The 22,813-nt window shown below is 34.8% G+C and overlaps 1 protein-coding gene across 2 annotated transcripts in view; it reads left to right on the top strand.

Moving 5' to 3' along the window:
• The window catches only part of TBC1D19 (TBC1 domain family member 19), a 124,975-nt gene that overhangs the window by 64,381 nt on the left and 37,781 nt on the right, over positions 1 to 22,813 (top strand). For both annotated transcript variants that reach the window (XM_069494575.1, XM_069494574.1), the window contains 2 exons: positions 7,132 to 7,206; positions 11,358 to 11,420. In XM_069494575.1, the coding sequence (XP_069350676.1) occupies positions 7,132 to 7,206; positions 11,358 to 11,420 (138 nt within the window). The remainder of the gene's footprint in view (positions 1 to 7,131; positions 7,207 to 11,357; positions 11,421 to 22,813) is intronic.

The raw sequence follows: 22,813 nt of genomic DNA, 5'->3' as shown, positions 1-22,813 counted from the left end.
AGAACTACACCTCTAACCTTTGCAAATTATGTGTGTGTGTGTGTGTGTGTGTATACTATATATTTTAAATTTCTGGTAAACAACACTGTCAAAAATCACTTGCTTCCTTTTTGAAAGAAGAAGGCTTGTGATTTATTTCAGAGCAGATTTAGACAAATGATATTGCTGATCTTTTGTGGTGACATTTTAGAGGTAACAGTTTACAAAACAGTTTTGAGTATATGTTGAGCATTTTTTTGTGAATGTATTAATTCTTATGGAAGAAGATGTAACTCTTGTCCAGATCTGACTTTGTAGTTTACCTGCTGATTTCACTGTTCAGGAATTAGATTAACAAATTCTGTCTCTTTGCAGAGGAATTACTGCCATTTCAAATACAAATTTAGAAAGTTTCCAGAAATATCATTCTAATAATCCCAGGTAATGATAAAACAATAATCCCAGATTATAATAAAACAATAATCCCAGATAATGGTTGCTTACTATTAATACAATGTTCCAAGGTGGTTTTTACACTTGAATTTTTGAGCTGTAACCATCTGAATTTTCTAAATGCAAAATGAGAAGTCTATTCAATATCCATAATTTAATATTTTCAGAAAAACAATCTTGATTTTATTGATTAAAACATCTTTCATCATTTACACATAATTTCAGCTGTAAAAGTGTGATCTCAATGAACTATAGCAATTCCAAAATAATTGTTGCAGGTGGTACTTTGGAGAGAGAGAGAGGAGGAGAGTGGGAAGGAAGGAAAATATTTCTTTTTTTTTTTTTTTTTTTTTTTGTTGAGACAGAGTCTCACTTTGTTGCCCAGGCTAGAGTGAGTGCCGTGGCGTCAGCTTAGCTCACAGCAACCTCAAACTCCTGGGCTCAAGCGATCCTACTGCCTCAGCCTCCCGAGTAGCTGGGACTACAGGCATGCGCCACTATGCCCGGCTAATTTTTTCTATATAGATTTTTAGGTGTCCATATAATGTGTTTCTATTTTTAGTAGAGACGGGGTCTCGCTCAGGCTGGTCTCGAACTCCTGACCTTGAGCAATCCACCCGCCTCGGCCTCCCAGAGTGCTAGGATTACAGGCGTGAGCCACCGCGCCCGGCCTAGGAAAATATTTCTTATTGAGAATACTTGATTAAAACTTTTTGTTCAATCATTTTTCAGTCATGTAAAATAACCTGCACATATAATTGTGGTCATAGTTCAGGAGTTAGAGACATAAATGGAACATTTCATATTTTACACCCATAAAGCTATTCTTTAAATTCTTATTTCAATACAGAAATTTTGGGTATAATACTTTAAGTTCCTGGTAGTTAATTCACTTAGTATTTTCAATGGAATATTATCTGACTTTGATTTTTTTTTTAAAGAAAATATGTGTTCAGTTTAAAATGATTGCTTTTATATATTTTCTTTTCCACTAATCTCTAGGTGTGTGTCAAAATATTTATGTTTAGTAAATATTATTTGTCTTTTAAAATTTTTATAAATTTCAGTTTCCTAATTAACGATAAAATTTTCTCATACTTTTGCTTTAGGTACTTGCTCACTAATAAAATAGCCAAGACTAATATTAACATTTAAGATTTTCTTTAGTGATTTCTTAATAAGATTCCTACAACCTAACCTCAGCCCACAACAATGCCTGGCCTGCCTAGATTTTCGTGGTGCCTAGTCTCCACAGTGCCTGTTTCTGACATCGACTGTCCTCAAGAACTTCTCTTCAGAGTCATAGCAAAAGACTTCCCCTTCCAATATCCCAAGGAAATAGAAGTCATCATTAGAAACACAAATTCCTTTCACCCAACTTTAAAGTTAATTACATTGGCACCTGTTCCTTCTTCATCCTTCTTTTATTTAAATAGAAGAAATGTCTATCTCTTACACTTCTTGGCAGTGTTTCATTCCATCAGCTGTTCCTTTTTGAAATATCCTTTGGCTTTTGTGACACACTGCACTTTCTGACATCCTTTGTTTGTGGAGGATCTTCTTCGTCTTTTACGTTAGGGTTTTTGATGGTCTGTCTGTTCTCATTCATTTATTTCCTTGGTAAATCTCATCAGCGCTTGTATCTTCAGTTACCATTTACCTCAAATCTATATATCTTCTTCTCAGATCTCTCTTTCCTGAGCTTCAGATGTAACTGTTGGCTGGGCACAATGGCTTACACCTACAATCCTAGCACTTTGGGAGGCCAAAAGAGGAGGATGGCTTGAGCCCAGGAGTTCAAGGTTACAGTGAGTTATGATCAGGCCACTGCACTCCAGCCTAGGTGACAGAGTGAGACCCTGTCTCAAAAACAAAACATATGCAACTGTCTAGTGGACTTAAGCACTTATATATCTCATAAGCACCAGAAATTCAAGATGTTAAAACTCTTCATAAGGAAAATTCCATTTTCTGTACCACTGTCCAACAAGATGCCCCAGCCAGAAACCTGGTATCATTCCTAACTTTCTTTCTGTCTGAATCTTATATCACTCAATAATTCCTTCTTGATTTAACTCCTAAATATATTTCAAATCCAACTATTTCTCTATATCCACATTGCTACCACTCAATTTGACAATACCATCATTTCTTGCCTAAATTAAAATAACTTCCTACTTGGTCTTCCTGCTTCCAGCCTTGTTCCCTATAAATCTTTTCCCTACCCTGCTTTTTCTAAAACTGAAAGCTTATATCTCAGCTCTTCTGCTTAAAAACTTTTAAAGGTCCCTTATTTAAAACTATTCTGCACATATTACATGTATTAATTAATTCATTTATTTCTCATATCAAACCTACAAAAAGGTGTTATTATCATTTTACTCAGGCTCAGAAAGTTTATTAATATGCCTATGGTCAGACAGCTAAGATCAGAATCATATTCTTGAGTGGAAAGCTTTAATATCAAAAAACTTGTCAGTTTTTCATAAACAAATATGTAAGAGAATCACTTTTATTTTTAATTGGATGAATTATCTTAAAGTTCTTGTAGAGATTAAATGTCTAAAATAGCCAAATAAATTATGAGAAACAGAATGAGGAGTCAATAAATAGATCTAGCATTTTATTTCATTTGGAAATGCATGGTTCATTTAATAAATGATGCTGATTATTTTTTTTTCAGAATATTATAGGGGTAGAAATGTTTTGGTTATGTTAATTGCTTTTGTACCATTTGAGTCAAAGTCATGAGTGTGCCTATCCCCCAGATAGTGTGCATTGTACCCCTTGGGTATAAATTTATCCATCCCCTTCTCTCCCCTACCACCTGCTTGATTTCTGATGAATGTTATTTCCATATTGTGTGATGTTGATAATTGACCATCCTTCTGAAAAAAAATAGACCTTTTGATAACCAGCTACAAGAATAAATTGTAAGTAATTATAAATATTTAAATGAAAAAAATTAGTAATTTTAGAAAAAAAATTAGGAAAATATTTGTATAAACATGCGTTGGAGGAGCCTTCCTAAAGGAAGAAATCCAAAAACAATAACCTATTCTTTAAAATTGTCAGTGAATACCATAAACAAAAATCAAACAACATGTTATTTTGAAGAAGTATTTGCAACATAAATGTCAAAGGGTTAATCCTCCTTATAAACAAATTCCAACAAATTATTAAGAGGTAATCTATTAAAAAATAGGTAAATATTGTAAAGGGCAAATCATTCAAGTGGAAATTCGAATGGCCAGTAAATATATGAAAAGATCTTTAACTTTATTGTTGAGGGGGAAAGTACAAATTAACACAACAATGAGATACCACTTTTCATTGCAAATGAGTATTTTAAAAGGTAAGGATATAGATAAAATGTACTCTTTTGGTGCTAGTGGGAATTTGAATTGATTTTTCTTTTTTCTCTTGGAAAGTAGTCATGCAATTTGGAGCCCAATTTAAGATACATACAGCCTTCAGTCTGTAATCCTACTTTTGCCAATTTATCCCATAAATATAAAAGCATAGTGCATAAGGATATTTATTACCACATTAATTGTAGGAACAAACACACAGAAACAACTTGAGAATTCATCTATAGGCAAATGATTAAATAAATTGTGACACATCTATACCATAGCTTTAGATATATTACAGCATATGTAGCTAACAAAAAGAATGAGTTAAATTTATACTTATCATTGATAACATAGAGGCACAGCTATGATATATCGTTAGGCTAGAGAAGCTAAATAATGGGTATTGTATGATTCCATTTCATGTTTTTTTTTTTTTTTTGTTGAGACAGAGTCTCACTTTGTTGCCCAGGCTAGAGTGAGTGCCGTGGCGTCAGCTTAGCTCACAGCAACCTCAGACTCCTCGGCTTAAGCGATCCTACTGCCTCAGCCTCCCGAGTAGCTGGGACTACAGGCATGCGCCACTATGCCCGGCTAATTTTTTCTATATAGATTTTTAGTTGTCCATATAATGTCTTTCTATTTTTAGTAGAGACGGGGTTTCGCTCAGGCTAGTCTTGAACTCCTGACCTTGAGCAATCCACCCGCCTCGGCCTCCCAGAGTGCTAGGATTACAGGCGTGAGCCACCGCGCCCGGCCCTCCATTTCATGTTAAAAAACAACTGAGGCCAGGTGTGGGGGCTCATGCCTATAATCCCAGCACTTTGGCAGGGGCCAAGGTGGGAGGATTGCTTGAGGATGGGAGTTGAAGACCAGCCTGGGTGACATAGCGAGATCTCATCTCTAAAAAAAATTTTAAAAATTTGTGCTCACTTTGGCAGGACATATGCTATAAAAATTTTAAAAATTTGCTGGGCATGGTGGCACATACCTGTGGTCCTAGCTACTCAGGAGGCTGAGGCTGGAGGATTGCTTGAGCCCAGGAGTTTGAGGTTATAGTGAGCTATGATTGGGCCACTGCACTCCAGACCTTGTCTCTAAAAAAAAAAAAAAAAATAAAACAACTCAAACTCCCAACTGTGATTACGTGTGTATAAGCAGAGAGAAAGGTATGGAAGAATATGAATTACAAATAACATTGCAAATATAATACAAAATACAAATAATGTTAGTTACTTCAGACTTCAGGAAGATAGAACGGAAGGAGAAAAGATACTTGCCTTTATTTTGCTTTAGATTGTTTCACTTATTTTAATGGTCATGTGTTAGTTTATAATTTTAAATTTATTTTATGTTTTAAAAGAGGCAAACCTCTAAACTCCTTAGCTTATTCATTCTAGCCAGAGAGATTCAATAGATACAATGGAAGATAAATAAAACAGTAAAATAATTTTGCTTTAGTTAAAAAATTAAAACATCAATGAGAAGTAATTAAAGCTTTTTTATTAAAATTAAAATGACTGAAAATAGCCAGTAAATGCCCAGATCATCTTTAGGGCAAAGAGCACTTTGACGTCAGATATCATCTTGCCAAGAAAGCCACATACAATTGTTAACTGAAAAAAACTCACTCTTTAAAATAATTTAAAGATATTTATTCTGAGCCAAGTATGTACGCCCAAAACACATGTTTTCAAGAGGTTCTGAAAAACTGTGCCTGCAGTAGCTGAGTTACAGTTTGGTATTATATAATCCATTCATGGGCCAGAAATTACAGTAAGATCATACATGGAAGGAATACATTGGTTCGGCCCAAAAAGGCAGCACGTGGGTAGGGGAGCTTATAGGCTGTAGGTGAGTTTTAAAGATTCTTTGATTTGTACTTGGTTAGAGAAATGAAGCTTTGTCTAAAGGCTTGAAATATTTAAACTTAGTATTAGGTTGTCTATTAATCAAAGACAAGCCACCAGATATTTAGCAAAACTCAAGTGATTTGTTAAGTAAATTGATGTCCTGCAGGTATGTTTTAAGCTTTGTTTTGCGTGGCCTTAGGCCTGTTAATGATTTAGTACCTTATTGCAACAAAGAGTAGCTCCAAAAGGGACCACAGGGCATGACAAGGCATGTTTGACCTCCCTTCCCATGGCTGGCAACTCAGCTTTAAGGTTTTTCTGGAATCTCCAAGGCCAAGAGGAAGTCCATTCAGTTATCTGGGGGACTTAAGATTTTATTTTAGTTCACACAATAAATATTCCTCCTTGTCCCAGATGACCTGTCCTACAACTTTTACTTGTTGGAGGGAATGTCTTCAGCAAGAGTTGTGTATAGATTGTTGTGTGCCATGAGCCAGGCAGCCTTTGGATATGAGCGGAGGCCAGGACTAAAGTGCCTGGCAGATGAAAGGAAGGATTCAGAGGAATACAAGGGTCAGCTAAAGCAATGGGATAATATTAATATTTCTATCTTGTTTCAGCACAACTACTGCCCAATTGATCCTACCTTCATCCTTCATGCCCGGACCAACTATGAGCCTGGTGCTTAACCTGATTACAGTCTCAAGTCTCCCTCTCTCTGTCTCTCCCTTCCTCCTCTGCCTTCTTCTTTTCCTCACTTGTTCTTTCCTTTCCATTTTCCTTCTCTTCCATTTCTTACTATCTATTAAATTAAACATTAGCCTAATCTCATCACAGTGCAGTTAACCAGATTTTATAGTATTATGGGACCATATTCTAATATGAAAAGCTGACTTCTTTTATGTGCTGTATGATTGCTTTTACTACCAGAGGTTATTTGTTATGTTTAAACTTTTTATTTTGCATTAATAATAATTTAGGCATTAGAAAGGCAGTATAGTGTAATCCTTCTGGGTATTTTTTATAGGTTATAGGGCCAGGGTTGCTGGTATCAAATCTTACTAGCTTTGTGGCCTTGGGGTAGCAAGTTACTTTTCTCTCTGGACTTCAGTTTCTCATATGTAAATGGAATAATAGTCACTGACCTATTTCATTTTGTTGGTATGGGATTAATTGAGTTAACTCATGTAAAGTGGGTAAAACAGTGCTTTGCACCTATAAGTACTTAATAAATACTGTATTTTCTACTAAAGTTAAATTATAATTTAGCAAATGTTGACTAAATATCTACCAGGTGCCAGATGTTATCCCAAGTGATGGGAATAGGTATATTTATTGAACATCTACTATTGGTCAGACATGGAGCATATAGTTGTGAATAAAACTGAGTTCCTGCTCTCTCAGTGTTTATAATACTATTAATGATTATTATTTATTAAAATTTGAGGCTGACTTTATAAATATGATTAATCTTTTTTTTGTTTTAAATTTAGGATATCTTGTATTATGAGCAGCTTAAGACCAATGTGATACAACATGACCTTTTGGTGGACAGTCTAATTTATAAAGTAAGTGAAAGTAAGCATAGTCTTTACCATTTCTTTAACATTAAAAATTGGTATTCAGTATGCAGGGCCTGCACTATATGCAATGATATCTATTAACCTTGAAAAATAATTTTAAGTGATCATTAAATTTATTCATGTAAAGTTAAGGTTGGCCTTCAAAATGTGTAGTTTGCATTTAGTGTTATCTTCTTTCCCTTTGAAGCTGTCCTCATGATCCTTTCCTAGTCCTCCCATTTTTTGATTAAGAGAATAAGCATTTCTTGTCATTATAAACTCATGTTTTCCATACAAATCAAATAAAAATGCATCTGAAAAGAAAAGCAGACTATAATATTTTTATCTTATTTACCTCATGATTCTTTAGGGCCTACTTGTTTATTATATTGAAGTTATTTGTAACTTTTAATTTCTTTTAGTTTCTAGACATATGGTAAAGTACATCTCAAGTTTTATGATATGGATACGTTGAGGTTTTGCCTCCAAGCATTTGATAATCAAGTTGAGTCTAACTGTAGATGCTTTAAGCATAATATATGACTAATTCTGAATTAATATTAGGCTGTTTAAAAGACTTGGATTTTAAATTTAAAATTTAAAAGATAGAGGAGGTCTCTATATTACAGGTCTCAGAAATGGGAAAAACAATATAATAAAGGACCTGAAAACTTGTCTGAGTAGAATATGGCCAAGGGTCATAATAGCAACTAACATTTGATGACTGCTTACTATGTGCCATAGTGTTCCAAACCCTTGACATAGATATTATTTAATCCTGACAACTATCCAAGTGTATAGCAGATACCAGCATTTAGACTATGAATGATAAATGCATTTTTTTTTCTGGGGGAAAAAAACCTCACATTCTGCAAAATCGTGCATTAACAGTAACAGAGCTTATGGGAAAAAAAGGTTTGAGGTAAGCCCACTCAAGGCTTTTGTAACTTTGTAACCAGAGTGCTAATAAAAACAATAATTGGTAGCTTGGGAGTAGAATTAAACAGCTTAGGCAGGCTGCTCTGGCAGGAGCCATTAAAAATGTACAAAAATGCTAAAATAATGCAAATAGAAGTGTAGTGCTCTGGGCCAGTGGGGCTACTGTGAAGGTGAGCACAAGAAGTACAGCAACTGAGAGAAGTGTGCCAGGCTGGGGGTGTGCCTGTTTGGAGAGGGAGCCCCAGGGCCAACGTCCGTTTTTAATTTTCTGAAAATGCAGCTATAAAGGCTTGCGTTTATGCAGCAGCTGAGCTGAAGGCTTTTTACCTTCCCGCTGAAGGTTATGATTCTATCCCACTGCCGTGGCTCTCCTTGCTTAAGAAAAATTGCACCTGAACCAAGACAGTTTCCATGTTACACTGACATCATTCCTCTACTTACAAGCCACATAGCCACAGGTGTTATAGCAAAACAGAAAGTACTGTTATTTTAGTATTTTACAGATGAGAGAACTGACATGAAAAATTAAAGACATTTGTTTAAATTCACATATTAAGTAGCAAAGCCAAGATTTGGTCCCAGGTAATCTGACTTCAGAACCATACTCTTAACCACTACGCACTGAACAGTAAACAGAAATGAGAATCTAGAGGATACAGTCCTTTGATGAAAAATCTTGAATCTCACAGAGGTTTTACATGAGATTTGGATCACAGATACTCATGTTAACTTTGAGGTCAAATTATCATGTTCAGTGAATTATTTTAGCAACAGTGTAAGAGATCTTTAGGCCTGTAAGACCTTTAACCTCTTTCTATTCAAATGAGAGGAAATTTACAAGTGAAAAAGCTCAAAAAAGCAGGGAGTGCTACTATGAGAGTTCTCTGTTGCCAACATGAATTTCTGTTTGAGTCAGTAAAGGAAATGTTTTGAGAAAAAAAGTACACAGTTTGTACCTGAGGAATTGAGTATTAAGTCTTGATAGCATCAATCCTGTGCACATGAATGTTTTTAGGAAGATATCTGTCTAGTTGTTTTTGATTGGGCCCTGCTGATCTTGTTGGAACAACTCCAAACATTATTACAGTCAGCCCTTAAGGAAATGAGCATTTAAAAAAAATATGTAAAGTTTTATTACAGCTCCCTATAGCAAAGACTTGTTTTAAATCTAATTGAAAACAAGGTAGAATGACTTTAGTTAAAGGTTAAAGGAATGAATGGAACAAGGCAGTACTAAATACAGGATATCACCAACCGCCCCACCCCTCAAGCTATCTTAATAAATGGTTCTATCTAAACTGGGTTGTTTTTGTTTTTTTTCCCCCAAAACTTGCCTTGTAGCCACACCCTCTGCATTTTTCTACCGTTTATCTGTGATCTGGCAATTTATACCAGTGTTTCTCAACCTTTCTTCTTTATCACATCCCTGAAGAGAAAAATCATTTAGTTTCTCTCTAAAAAAAGAAAAATTAAATAACAGAGAATAAATTTTGTTGGGTAGAGACGAGCTCTAGAGATCCACATACCATTGTAACATGTAAAATTTTTTGGCCCCCAAGAACCAGTTTTCACTACCATAGAGGCAATATCACCCCTGTTGAGAATACATGATCTCTGCCTTTGCCCATGTTGTCTTCTGACTTAGAAGACTGGCCTCTTTCTGTCTCCTTAATCTATGTCATTACTCAGATTTAGCACACCATTCACTACCCCTAGAGTCATCTATGACTCATTTCATCCTCCCCGGATTGCCACTTTGCTCAATAGCCTGTTTGAATTTTGCAGAGTGTTGGAGCCATATTATTATGGATTTCTGTAACATTTCTTTGTAATGTTTCCTATGTTTTCACTAAGTATATTTTCTTGCCAGTGAGATTGTAGACTTCTTGAGGATATTCGTATCCCTCATCCCATCCAATCAGTATTTGATTGTGTTCTTCATCCCATCCAATCAGTATTTGTTGACTTGATTATATATTGGGTCCAAAAGTATGGTGTCCTTTAGGTCTGGGGTTTTTTGATACAAATAAGGTTCAAGATCTATATTTACTTATAAATAGATGAAGACTACTATAAGTAAAGGGGCTTTTAGTTAATTTTTAAAATAGTTTTCTGGATGCCTATTCTGTATCTGATACTATCCTAAGCATTTACCCATGCTTTCTGAAGTAGGCGGTGGTATCCCCATTTACAAATACTAAGACCTAGTCTCAGAGTTACTGACCAAAGTCATACAGCTAGAAGCAGTAGAACTGGCTTTCAAATCTTAGTTAAATCTGTTGGAATGTCCATGTTCTTTGCATTGATGCACACAAGCAGCAAGTTCTAAATCAATGTACAAAATGTTCAGAGACATTGTAGGGGAAGCACAAATATTTTGGTTTATTTTTCTGGGCTTCATTTTCTTGTTTGTTATTGGGGAGGGGTACCTATATAATGATATAGTGTATCACAGGAAACTATAATTAATTTCTGTTAATAATTTTATCATTTTTATATTTTATTCATTCTTCAAACACTTTTTGGATACTAATTAGATGCTAGGCACTGTGCTGGTGCTAAGTATATAAAAAGCAATTATGACATTGGGGCACAAAGAACCTAAAGCTTTGTAGTGAGAGTAGAAATCTTTAAGGTAGTCTCAGGTCAGAAAGTGAGAATAGAGATATATTTAAAGGAAGGAACTAATACGCTATCCAGGGGAAATCAATAAACTGGCCCTTAAAAGATGAGTTTATGATGCAGAAAATTGGTGTTACTGGCCTCCCAGTAGCAAGTGGTGACTTGCAAGTGAATAATCACAAAGGCATGAAACATATTTGGTACTTTGAGGGAATGGCAGGAATGTGGAATTGAGTAGTGAGATTGGAACAGTAATTTAGGGTAGATTGCTGTGGTTGCTTCTGGATGTTATGATTTCATCTGCTTTGCTTTTCTAGCTTTATGATACTTAAATAGTAGATTAAAAGGATATAAAATTGAAATAAATAATAAACAATTACTAATGTAGCCTAAAAAAGTATGTGGAATTTGAGGTCAAATAACGTGTCACATATATTACTCAAGTAAATATATAGCAGTGATAAAATCTAATTGAGAAGTTTATAATCATAAAGTAATAAATTCATTGCAATATTATTTCTAAATATTGTATGTATGCTTTAGTACTACAGTTGTTCATTTGGGTTCATTTCAGTACTCTCTACTTTTAATTATAGGATGTGAAGTTGACAGCAAGCAATGATGATTATTATTTTGTATTTGAAGATTATTTATATCAGGTAAGTTTAAAAATTAAAATATATAATAGGTACATTAGAGAACCTAAAACAAGATTAGGTGGGAGAATAAGAATTCCCAATGAATTTTTGGACTGTTCCTTTTAGTCATATATGCTACAACCAGGAGGTACTGGTGGATAAGTTTTCTATCTTTGTTGTTGGCACAGATTCTTAAATGGGATGTCAAATTCTTAGTTAAGCCATCCTAAGGTGTTTGGAGAAAGCATTTTGCATGATACTTTTTAATTAAAGGTATTGAATAAATAAATGTTTTGAAATCAATTTGGAGCATCATGATTAATCATTTTGTATGCTGCTATTGTAGATGCTTGGATCCTTACCTAGGTTTTTTTCAAAGCTACTAAAATAAGAGCATTTATCATAAATAGAAAATATGTAATTTATATAGAATTGCTTAGGTGATGTTCTTTTTTTAAGATTATATATACATATTAATAATTTGATTTTGAGTGAATGTCAATATAAATGTCATGGAGGAAATATCTAGATTCCACACAGCAATTTCTACTTGATTAAATGTAAACCAGTTCTAGCTATTTGGATAAGCAGGCAGTGGTTCTGGTGGGATGTATATGTTTAGGAGAGAAGATAAAATTAAATAATCTCTCAAGAAGGTTTAATTAATCATACATTCCAGGCTGAGCGCGGTGGCTCATGCCTGTAATCCTAGCACTCTGGGAGGCCAAGGCAGGAGGATCACTTGAGCCCAGGAATTCGAGACCAGCCTGAGCAAAAGGGAAATCCTGTCTCTACTAAAAATAGAAAAAATTAGTGGGGCGTGATGGCACACACCTATAGTCCCATGATACTTGGGAGGCTGAGGCAGGAGGATCGCATGAGCCCAGGAGTTTGAGGTTGCAGTGAGCTATGATGACTCTACTGCACTCTAGCTAGGGTGATAGAGTAAGACTCTGTCTCAAAAAAAAAACCAACAATATATTCCAACAGCTAAAGTATAAATACTTTATAAAATAAAATTTTAAATAAACTCAGAAATAATTTTAAGAGACTTCTATGATTTCAAATATATAATTAAATTTTTTTATTTTAAAATAGCAGTTATTTAAAATTGCATTTTTTAATATAAAGTCAGTTACTAATTAAAAGTTGGAGAATACAAAAATCTTCTAAAAGTTTTTTTGTTCATGTAGCTTATATCTAATTCTTTTCTTTCCTATGCCTAATTATTACTACTCAATAGATTTTTGAATATGTAGGCACAGTTTGCTTTATTGCACTTCACAGATACTGCTTTTTTTTTTTTTTAACAAATGTAAGGTTTGTAGCAACCGTGTGCCAAGCGAGTCTATCAGTGCCATTTTTCCAACCACAGTTCATGTCTCTGTGTCACATTTTGGTAATCCTTGTGATATTTTAAACCTTTTTATTATTATTGTATATGTTATGGTAATCTATGATTAGTGATCTTTGATATTACCACTGTAATTGTTTTGGAGTGCCACAGACTACACCCATATAAGATGGCAAACTTAATTGATGTATGTTGTGTATATTCTGACGGTTCCACCGATCAGCCATTCCTCGTCTCTCTTCCTCTTCTCAGGCCTCCCTATTCCCTGAGACACAACAAGTTGAAATTAGGTTAATTAATAATCCTACAACGGCCTCTGAGTGTTCAAGTGAAAGGAAGAATTATGTCTCTCACTTTAAGTCAAAAATTAAGCTTAGTAAGGAAGGCATGTCAAAAGTTGAGATAGGCCAAAAGCTAGTCCTCTTGCACCAAATTAGCCAAATTGTAAATGCAAAGGAAAAGTTTTTGAAGGAAATTAAAAGTGCCACTCTAATGAACACATGAATGAAAATAAAGTGGAACAGCCGTGTTGGTGATACGGAAAAAATTTTAGTACTCTGGATAGAAGATCAAACCAGCCACAATATTCCCCTAAACCAAAGCCTAATTCAGAGCAAGGGCCTAGCTCTTCAAGTCTACAAAGCCTGACAGAGGTGAGGAACCTTCAGAAGAAAAGCCTGAAGCTAGTAGAGGTTGGTTCGTGAGGTTTAAGGAAAGAGGCTGTCTCCATAATGTAAAAGTGTGAGGTGAAGCAGCAAATGCTGCTGTAGAAGCTGTAGCAAGTTATCCAGAAGATCTAGGTAAGATTATTCATGAAGTTGGGCTACACTAAACAACAAATTTTCAATGTAGATGAAACAGCCTTATATTGGCAGAAGATGCCATCTAGAACTTTCATAGCTAGAGAGGAGAAGTCAATGCCTGGCTTCAAAGTTTAACATATAATAGAATATTGAATCATACTTTTGTTCTTGTCCCAGAATTTTTTATTTAAGTGCCAATGCTGAAGACAATTAGTGATTATGTCCTCATTTCAGCTGCTGGACACATTCTGTGAGAATTGCTCAATGATATGCAAGGTATCCCCTAAGGCTTCACTTACCTCTTGTTAGGGGCTAATGCATCTAGTGACTTTAAGTTAAAGCCAGTGCTCATTTACCTGTTTGAAAATCCTGGGGCCCTTAAGAATTATGGCAAGTCTACTCTGCCTATGCTTTATAAATGGAACAACAAAGGCTGGATGACAGCACATCTATTTACAGGATGGTTTACTGAATATTTTAAGCCCACTGTTGAGACCTACTGTTCAGAAAAAAAGATTCCTTTCAAAATATTACTGCTCATTGACAATGCCTTGGGTCATCCAGAACTCTGATGGAGATGTACAAAGAAGATTAAAATTGTTTTCACAGCTATTAATACAACATCCATTCTGTAGCCCATGGATCAAGGAGTCATTTTGACTTTCAAGTCTTATTTTTTAAGAAAGACATTTTCTAAGGCTATAGCTGCCATATATAGTGATTCCTCTGGTGGATCTGGGCTAAGTAAATTAAAAACCTTCTGGAAAAGAGTCACCATTCTAGATGCCATTGACACATTTTGCCAAATCACAACATTTGTGATTCATGGGGAGAGGTCAAAATACCAATGTGAACAGTGGTCTGGAAGAAGTTGATACCAACCTTCATGGATGACTTTGAGGGGTTCAGGACTTCAGTGGAGGAAGTAACTGTAGATATGGTGAAAATAGCAAGAGAAGTAGAAGTAGAAGTGGAACCTGAAGATGTGACTGAACTGCTGCAATCTCATGATAAAACTTAGCAGACAAGGAGTTACTTCTTATGGATGAGCAAAGAAAGTTTTCTTTATCCATTCATCGTTCTAAGCTTTAATGTGGATCTTTATCCCCATAACATATCTAAAAGGGTAACTACAGAAACTAAGTTTTTCTCTTTGGGAATTATGGAAAATTAAATTTTCCTCATATACACAGTTACTAAGAAAATACTTTCCATAGTGATACTTTTTAATTATTTATTTTATTATTTCTTTTTTTTCTTTTTCTTTTACTTTCCTCACCACAGACCTACTGAATCATAATGATTTATTTTATAATTAGCCTGAATTAGTAGAAGTTTATTTTAACTAATGAAAATATATGTAATTGTATGTACTGTAAACAATATACTATGATCAGAAATTGAGTTCTGTTTTTTCTCCGGGAAGAAAATTATGTGTGTGTGTATAATAGTAATAAGACAAAAGAAAGCCTGTTCTTATTATCAATTACAGGCTTTCTTTTGGCAGAGATGCCCAGCAACACAGCTGCTCTATGGGAAAATTGTTGATGATAATGTAACAAATTTAATGTTGTTGGCTCTGGTGTTGGTCATAGCCCATTTACTGGACTTTGTGACTAGACTAGAAAATTAGATGGCACATGGCATCACTGTGTCCACATTCAGAAGAGAAAACATCCAGTAATCCCTCTTTAAAGAAAATCTTGGCCTATGTTCCAAGCATACACAGGCACTGCTCCTGAATGCCTCACCTTAATGTTACCTAAATTTTATAGGCAACAACATTGAATATTATCGAAATTATGTTTTTAGTAATAAGTAAATCTTAGTATTCTAAAGTTTAGTTATTTTTTATTTTGCATGAAATTCTTAAAAATCCTTAGTGGTGTTGAAAAGTTTTAAATTATATCAGAGTTTCTAATGTGTTCAAACAGAAGACACTTATTACTCAATGAAATTGGGTAGTTTGACAGTATCATTTGCAGGTTCCAGTACTAAATGGCATTATCACGAACTACATAAGTTAACATATTGTCCAAATTATATAAAATATTCATAGGAAAGAATTCATATAAAAGAAGACATAGAGATTTACTCTTTCTGTTATATGACAAATCTTCCATCAAATGCTTGGCTTATCTTATAAATCCTTAGTAGAGTGTCCTGTGTATGTTTGTTAGATCTAGTTAGTTTATTCTGTTAAGTCTTCTATTTCCTTCTGATTGTTCTGTCCATTATTAAGAGTGATATCTTGAAGTCTCCACTTATTGTGGAACTGTCTATTTCTCCCTTTAATTCTATCAGTTTTTGCTTCATACATTTTGGTAGTCTCTTATTAGGTGCATAAATTTTTATAGTTTTTATATCTTGCTGTACTGAAACTTTAATATTTAATCTTTTTTGTCTCTTCTAACATTTTTGATTTAAAGTCTATTTTGTCTGATATGAGTATAGCTACCTTACTCTCTTTTGGTTACTATTTGCATTGAATATCTTTTTCGATCTTTTTACTTTCAACCTATTTGTGTCTGTAGATCTAAAATGAGACTCTTGTAGATGGCATATAGTTTGATCATGTTTTTTAATTCATTCTGTCAATCTCTGTCTTTTGACTGGAGAGTTTAATCCATTTGCATTTAAAGTAACTACTGATGAGAAGCTATTTCTCTCATGTTTCCATTTGTTTTTTATATACCTTATAGCTTCTTATCTCTCATATTCTGCATTACTGTCTTCTTTTGGGTTTAATTGGGGGTTTTTGTAGCAAAATGTTTAAATTCCCGTCTTATTTCCTTGTGTGTATATTCTATTGCTATTTTCTTTGTGGTTACCATGGGGATCACATTTCACAGCCAAAAGTTACAGCACTCTAACTTAAATTTATACCAGTTTAACTTCAATAACATACAGAATCTGTACTCCTTTACAGTACTGTCCTCACCCCTTTCAGTTGATGACATCACGGTATTATATCTTTAAACATGTGTATGTAAAACATAAATTAATAATTTTTTTGCTTCATGAGTATTTTATTTTTTCATTTTAAGCTAATTACTTTAAATGCATTAATATCTTCAATTATATAGAAAACAAAATGTGGAGTACAATAATACTAATTTTAAATTAATAATTTTTCAAATGTGTTAGTTTCTTAAATAATACAGAAAACAAAAAGTAGAGTTATAAACCATTGTTATAATAATACTGCTTTTTTTTTTTTTTTTTTTGAGACAGAGTCTTACTCTGTTGCCTGGGCTAGAGTGCCGTGGCATCAGCCTAGCTTGTAGCAATCACAAATTCCCAGGCTCGAGTGATCCTCCTACCTCAGCCTCCAGAGTAGCTGGGACCACAGGCACCCACCATCATGCTCGGCTAATTTTTTCTATTTGTAGTAGAGACAGGTCTCTTGGTCAGGCTGGTCTCAAACTCTTGACCTCAAGTGATCCTCCTGCCTCAGCCTCCCAGAGTGCTAGGATTACAGGCGTGAGCCACCGTGCCTGGCCTTGTTACGATAATACTACTTTTTATAATTGCCCATGTATTTACCTTTATTGACATCTTTATTTTTTCACTCAGATTTGAGTTGCTGTCTTATGTCCTTTTATTTCATACTGCAGGACTCTCTTGAGCATTTCTCAAAGGATATCTAGTGGTAATAAACTTTCTCAGCTTTCATTTATGTGGGAAAGTCTTAATTTCTTCCTCACTTTTGAAGGTCAGTTTGCTAAATATGGGATTCTTAGTTGAAGGTTTTTTTTTTTTTCTTTTATCACACTGAATATGTCAGCCCACTGTGTATAGCCTTCAAAGTTTCTGATGAGAAATCTGATAATTTTATAGAGGATCCCTTGTATGTAATGAGTTGCTACTCTCTAGCTGCTTTCAAAGTTCTTTGACTTTCTATAGTTTGGTTATAATGTATTTTAGTGTGGGCCTCTTTGAATTCGTCTTACTTGGAGTTTGTTGAACTTCTTATTTCATGTTTATATTCATGTCTTTAATCAAATTTGGGAAGTTTTCAGCCATTATTTTTTCAAATATTCTCTCTACCCCTTTCTTTCTCTCTCTCTTTTCCCTCTGCAACTCCTACATGCATACATTGGTTGGCTTGATGGTGTCCCACAGGTTCCTAAGGCTCTGTTTACTTGTCTTCCATTTTTTAATTTCTGTTCCACAGACTCAATTATTTCTAATGCCCTATCTTCTAGTTGGCTGATTCTTTTTTCTGCCTGCTCAAATCTGCCTTTGAATCCCTCTGGTGAATTTTTATTTCAGTTATTGTACTTTCCAGCTCCAGATCCTTGGGAGGTTTCTTTTTAGGTTTGCTATCTCTTTATTGGTATTTCCATTTTGTTCATACATCATTTCTTGACTTTCTCCACATGTTCTTTTAGTTCTTTGAGCATCTTTAAGACAGTTATTTTATGTCTGTGTCTACTTTAATGAGTAGATTTGCTCTTAGGTCTTTTTCAGGGACAGTTTCTGTTGATATTTTTTTTCCTTTGAATGGGTCATATTTTCCAGCTTCTTTGTATTCTTTGTGATTTTTTTTTTTTGTTATTGAAAAGTAGACATTTGAATCTAATAATGTGGAATCTCTGGAAATCAGATTCTCCTCCTTCCCTAGGATTTTTCATTTTTGTTTTTGTTGTCATTATTTTTGTTTCTTTGATTATTGTAGTTTCTTGCTGTGCCAAGGATCAGCCTGAGGTGTAAACTTAAGGTCTGTGAGCCGACACCTTTCCATGGGCATACACTGTCACTTTCTTCTTTTTCCCATATACGCAGTTGTTTTTGAATGACCTAGTCTTTAATATCTTGTTCTCAAAAGGAAGAAAAGAGAAAAATGAAGGGGTGGGGAGGGCATTGTCCCTTTAAATCCCCTGAAAGTCATTTCAGCCAGAGGGGGAGAGGCTTGCAACAATGGGGGGAGGATCAACAACAATGACTCCTTTCTCCCATGCCCACCCTTGACTCTTTGTACTTTTCCAGTCAGAAGCAGCAGTCAGCAATCAGAGTACAGATACCAAGTATTCAGAGGACAGGGTGCTTTTTTCCCACCCCGTGTCCTTCAACCTGCATGCAAACTGCTTACCAAGGGCTTAGTGTAGAGGATGCCTATGTGGTAAGAGCTGAAATTGATCAAAATTGACTGCAATTTACCATCCAGCCTTTCCCCTGAAAGTTTCAAGACTTCAATAGACTCTAGAGTTCTAAAATAATTACATCAGACTGATTCTGCCCGTGCAATTATTGTCTAGGAGTGGAGACAGATTGTTGGTGCTTGCTACTCTACCATCTTCCCAGAGTCTACTTTATAACTTATTTTATAACACCCCTGTAAGGTAGCTTTATTCCCCTTTTACAGATGAAGTAGCAGAGGCTCAGAGCCAAAGCTCATATAGGTATCAGCACTCCAAGTCAGGGCTGTCCATTTTCAAAGCCCAGTAAGCCATATTGCCCTTTAATTTATGAAAATTTAAATTAAGGCAGAGTGTCTTAAAAAGACATTTTTAGAAATTTATCATTCGAAATTCACTAAATTGGTTTGGATAAAAATGCAAGACCAGAACAAATGAAAACATTATGTAATAGTTGTATATTAAAGTGATTGTTCATTCTGGTTAAAGACCAAAATAAAAAATGATTGTCCAATTGATATCTGTCATTTCTTGTGTTTTGTTATATAAATAGCTTATTTCTCAGAAACATTTAGCATAAATATATTTTCCAGAAATAAAAAAAATTTTTAAGATCAAGTAAATCTTTTTCATCTGTATGTAGACATTTTAGGTAGAATTCTGCTATTAATAGTTTAGACTTATACATATCCAGCTTCTTATAATTCTTCTAAATAAAGTAAATTACTACCATATATAACCTCATCCCCATAAAGTTTAATTTTTCCTTAATTAGTAAGTAATCAAAGTTAAATTTTCTACTTAATTTGGTTGAAATTGTCATCTTCATATAAACATATTTTCTAGCAAATTTTCAATTGAACTATTATTTTCTTACAGATATAAAAATTAGAATCTCAGAAGTTAAAACAACAACTCAGGTTAGGATAGGAGTTGGCAGCTCTTTGCTTATATGCCAGGGTTGCACACCAGTCCGTACTGTCTAACGTACCACCTCTGGCATTATCACTTTACAGTGACCAATATTCTCCTTAGAGCAGTCTCAGATGTCTTGTCTTCTTGAGGACACTAGGGATTCCAGGGGGATATATTTAAGCACAGAGCTTCTTCTAAAATTACTATGCTTCCCCTACTCTGCTAAACTAAGGGAAAGTTAGTATGAACATTTCTTTAGGAATTGTTTTCCCTCTAGGCAATAGTAGAAAGATATTTGTAAGTGTATTTTCTTTTTAAATTATTTTACTTAATTGCATTACTTGTATTAGTCTATTATTATACTATTTTATTAGTTGTATTAGTTTTGTTGTTGTAATAAGTTATCATAAATTTAGTGGCTTAAAATGAATATTTTCTCTTATAGTTCTAAAGTTCAGAAGTTTGAAATGGGTTTCTCTGGGCTAGAATCATGGTGTTGGCAGGGCTGTATTGCTTTTGGACACTATGGAGGAGATTTTTTTTTTTTTTTTTGAGACAGAGTCTCACTCTGTTGCCTGGACTAGAGTGCTGTGGCATCAGCCTAGCTCACAGCAACCTCAAAGTCCTGGGCTCAAGCAATCCTTCTGCCTCAGCCTCCCAAATAGCTGGGACTGCAGGCATGTGCCACCATGCCCGGCTAATTTTTTCTATATAATTTTTAGTCGTCCAGCTAATTTCTTTCTATTTTTTAGTAGAGTCGGGGTCTCACTCTTGCTCAGGCTGATCTGGAACCCCTGAGCTCAAATGATCCACCCGCCTCGGCCTCCTAGAGTGCTAGGATACAGGCGTGAGCCATCACCCCTGGCTGAGAATTTTTTTTTTTTTTTTTTTGCCCTTTCCAGATTCTAGAGTGTACCTGCATTTCTTGGCCTGTGGACCCTTCCTCCATCATCAAAGCCAGCAGATAGCATCTTCAAATCTCTCTCTGACACTGACCCTGCTACCTCTCTCTTTCATATATAAGGATTCTTGTGATTACATTGGGCCTACCTAGATAATCCTGAATAATCTTCTCATTTAAAGATCTTCAATTTAATCACATCTGCAAAATCCGTTTTGTTGTGTAAGACTGTGATCTCCAATCCCTGGGCTGCAGACTGGCCTGTTAGGGACTGGGCCACAAACTCTGCCCCTCAGCCCCCTCCACCCTGCACCCCTCCCCATCAGTGGAAAAGTTGTCTTCCATGAAACTAGTCCCTGGTGCCAAAAAGGTTGGGGAATGCTGGTGTAAGGTAACATATCCACTTAATGTCTTAATCTTAGTGTCTTAGTCTGTTTTGTGTTGCTATAACAGAATACTTGACACTGGGTAATTTATAAAGAATAGAGGTTTATTTGATTCACCATTCTGATGGCTGAAAAGTCTAAGATTGGACAGCCCATCTCGTCAAAGTCTCATGTTACTTCCACTCATGGCGGAAAATGGAAGAGGAAGGGGGAATGTACAAAGAGACCAAATACAGAAGGAGCAGCCTGCTCTCGCAGTAACTGAGCAAGTCTCACAGGAGTACATTAATCTATTCATGAGGGATCTATCCCAAGACCCAAACACGTCCCACTAGGCCCCACCTCCCAACACTACATTGGGAATCCAATTTCAATAGGAATTTTGGTAGAGACAAACCATAGCACAGAGGTTTCAGAGATTAGGAGGTGGACATCTTTATGGGAGCATTATTCTGCCTCCCACAGTGGTGCATGAAAGTTTGGCAAGAGAAAAGATTAATATTATTTACTTGATCAATAACATATTATGAATTTAGGATTTTTTAGAGCCTAATGATTTTGCTTAATTATTAGAAAATATTTATCACATTAATAGGTCAAGAATTAAAAATCATATTGTTTAAATAGATACCAAAAATATATCTGAAACTATTTGATAGCATCCATTTAATAAAATTTTTTAATTGTGATAACATAAAATTTACCATCTTAACCATTTAAGTGTACAGTTTAGTAATGTTAAATATATTCACATTTTTGTACAACCTAATTTTTTTTCAATAGATTTAGCGGATACAAGTTGAATTCCATTACATACACATGTTATATAGTGGCTAAGTCTGAGCTTTTAGTGTACTCATCACCAAAATAATGTACATTGTACCCAATAATTAATTTTTCGTACCTAACTCTTTTTATACTAACTCTTTCTACACTAGAATGTAAGTATATTTTCTCAACATAATAGTATTTATGTGAAACTAACATTCACCATCTTAATGTAAATTAATGTTGCTTATTATTGAAATATTAGAGATGTTTCCTCTAAAGCAAGGAAAGAACACACATCATTTTGGAATTTCTAGCCAATGAATAAGATAAGAAAAATAGAGTTACAGATATCAGAAGGAACACAACATTATTATCAAGTGTGTGTGTGTGTGTGTGTGTATGTATATACACACACATATATATAAATTCAAGGAATAGGACTGAAAAACATTAGAACTAATAAGATGATTCAGTTAAATGCCTCTTTACCAAATAAAATATTAAAATCCCTATTAGTTTGTTTTGTTTTATTTTGTTTTGAGACAGGGTCTTGCTCTGTTGCCAGGGCTAGAGTGCAGTGGTGTCATCATAGCTCACTGCAAACTCAAACTCCTGGGGTCAAGCAATCCTCGGGCCTTGGCCTCCCAAAGTGCTAGAAGTACAGGCATCAGCCACCATGCCCCGCCCTCTTTTAAATATGAGCAAAAATTATTTAGAATATATAGTGGAAAATAAAGAGTCAGGCAACATAAGGGACTGAGCTCACTCACAGAGCCCCCTTTCCACTATAAATATGTAGAAATGCTGCATAAAAGATAGCAAATAATGTACATATACAGCCAAATAGCCATCACATTTTTCAATGCATATACATTTGGGCAATTCTATTCCTGTGTATTTGTCCTACAGAGGCACTCATATGTGTGAAATGGCACAGTAAAAGGCTAGTTATTTTGGTAATGTCAGAAATAGCATAAAATTGAAAATAATTTATTAATGTTAATTTATAGCAGACTAACCCCTATTAGATAAATTTAAGGGCTGCATCAAAGATACAGAACGAAGAACGAAGCAGCTCTATATATATCGATATGAAAAGATCTCTTTAATGCATTAAGTTAAAAAAAAAAGCAGATACCAAAC

Source organism: Eulemur rufifrons, chromosome 19, assembly GCF_041146395.1.
Source record: "Eulemur rufifrons isolate Redbay chromosome 19, OSU_ERuf_1, whole genome shotgun sequence".
NCBI classification, from domain to species: Eukaryota; Metazoa; Chordata; class Mammalia; order Primates; family Lemuridae; genus Eulemur; species Eulemur rufifrons.
This window is presented reverse-complemented; position numbering and strand designations above follow the sequence as displayed.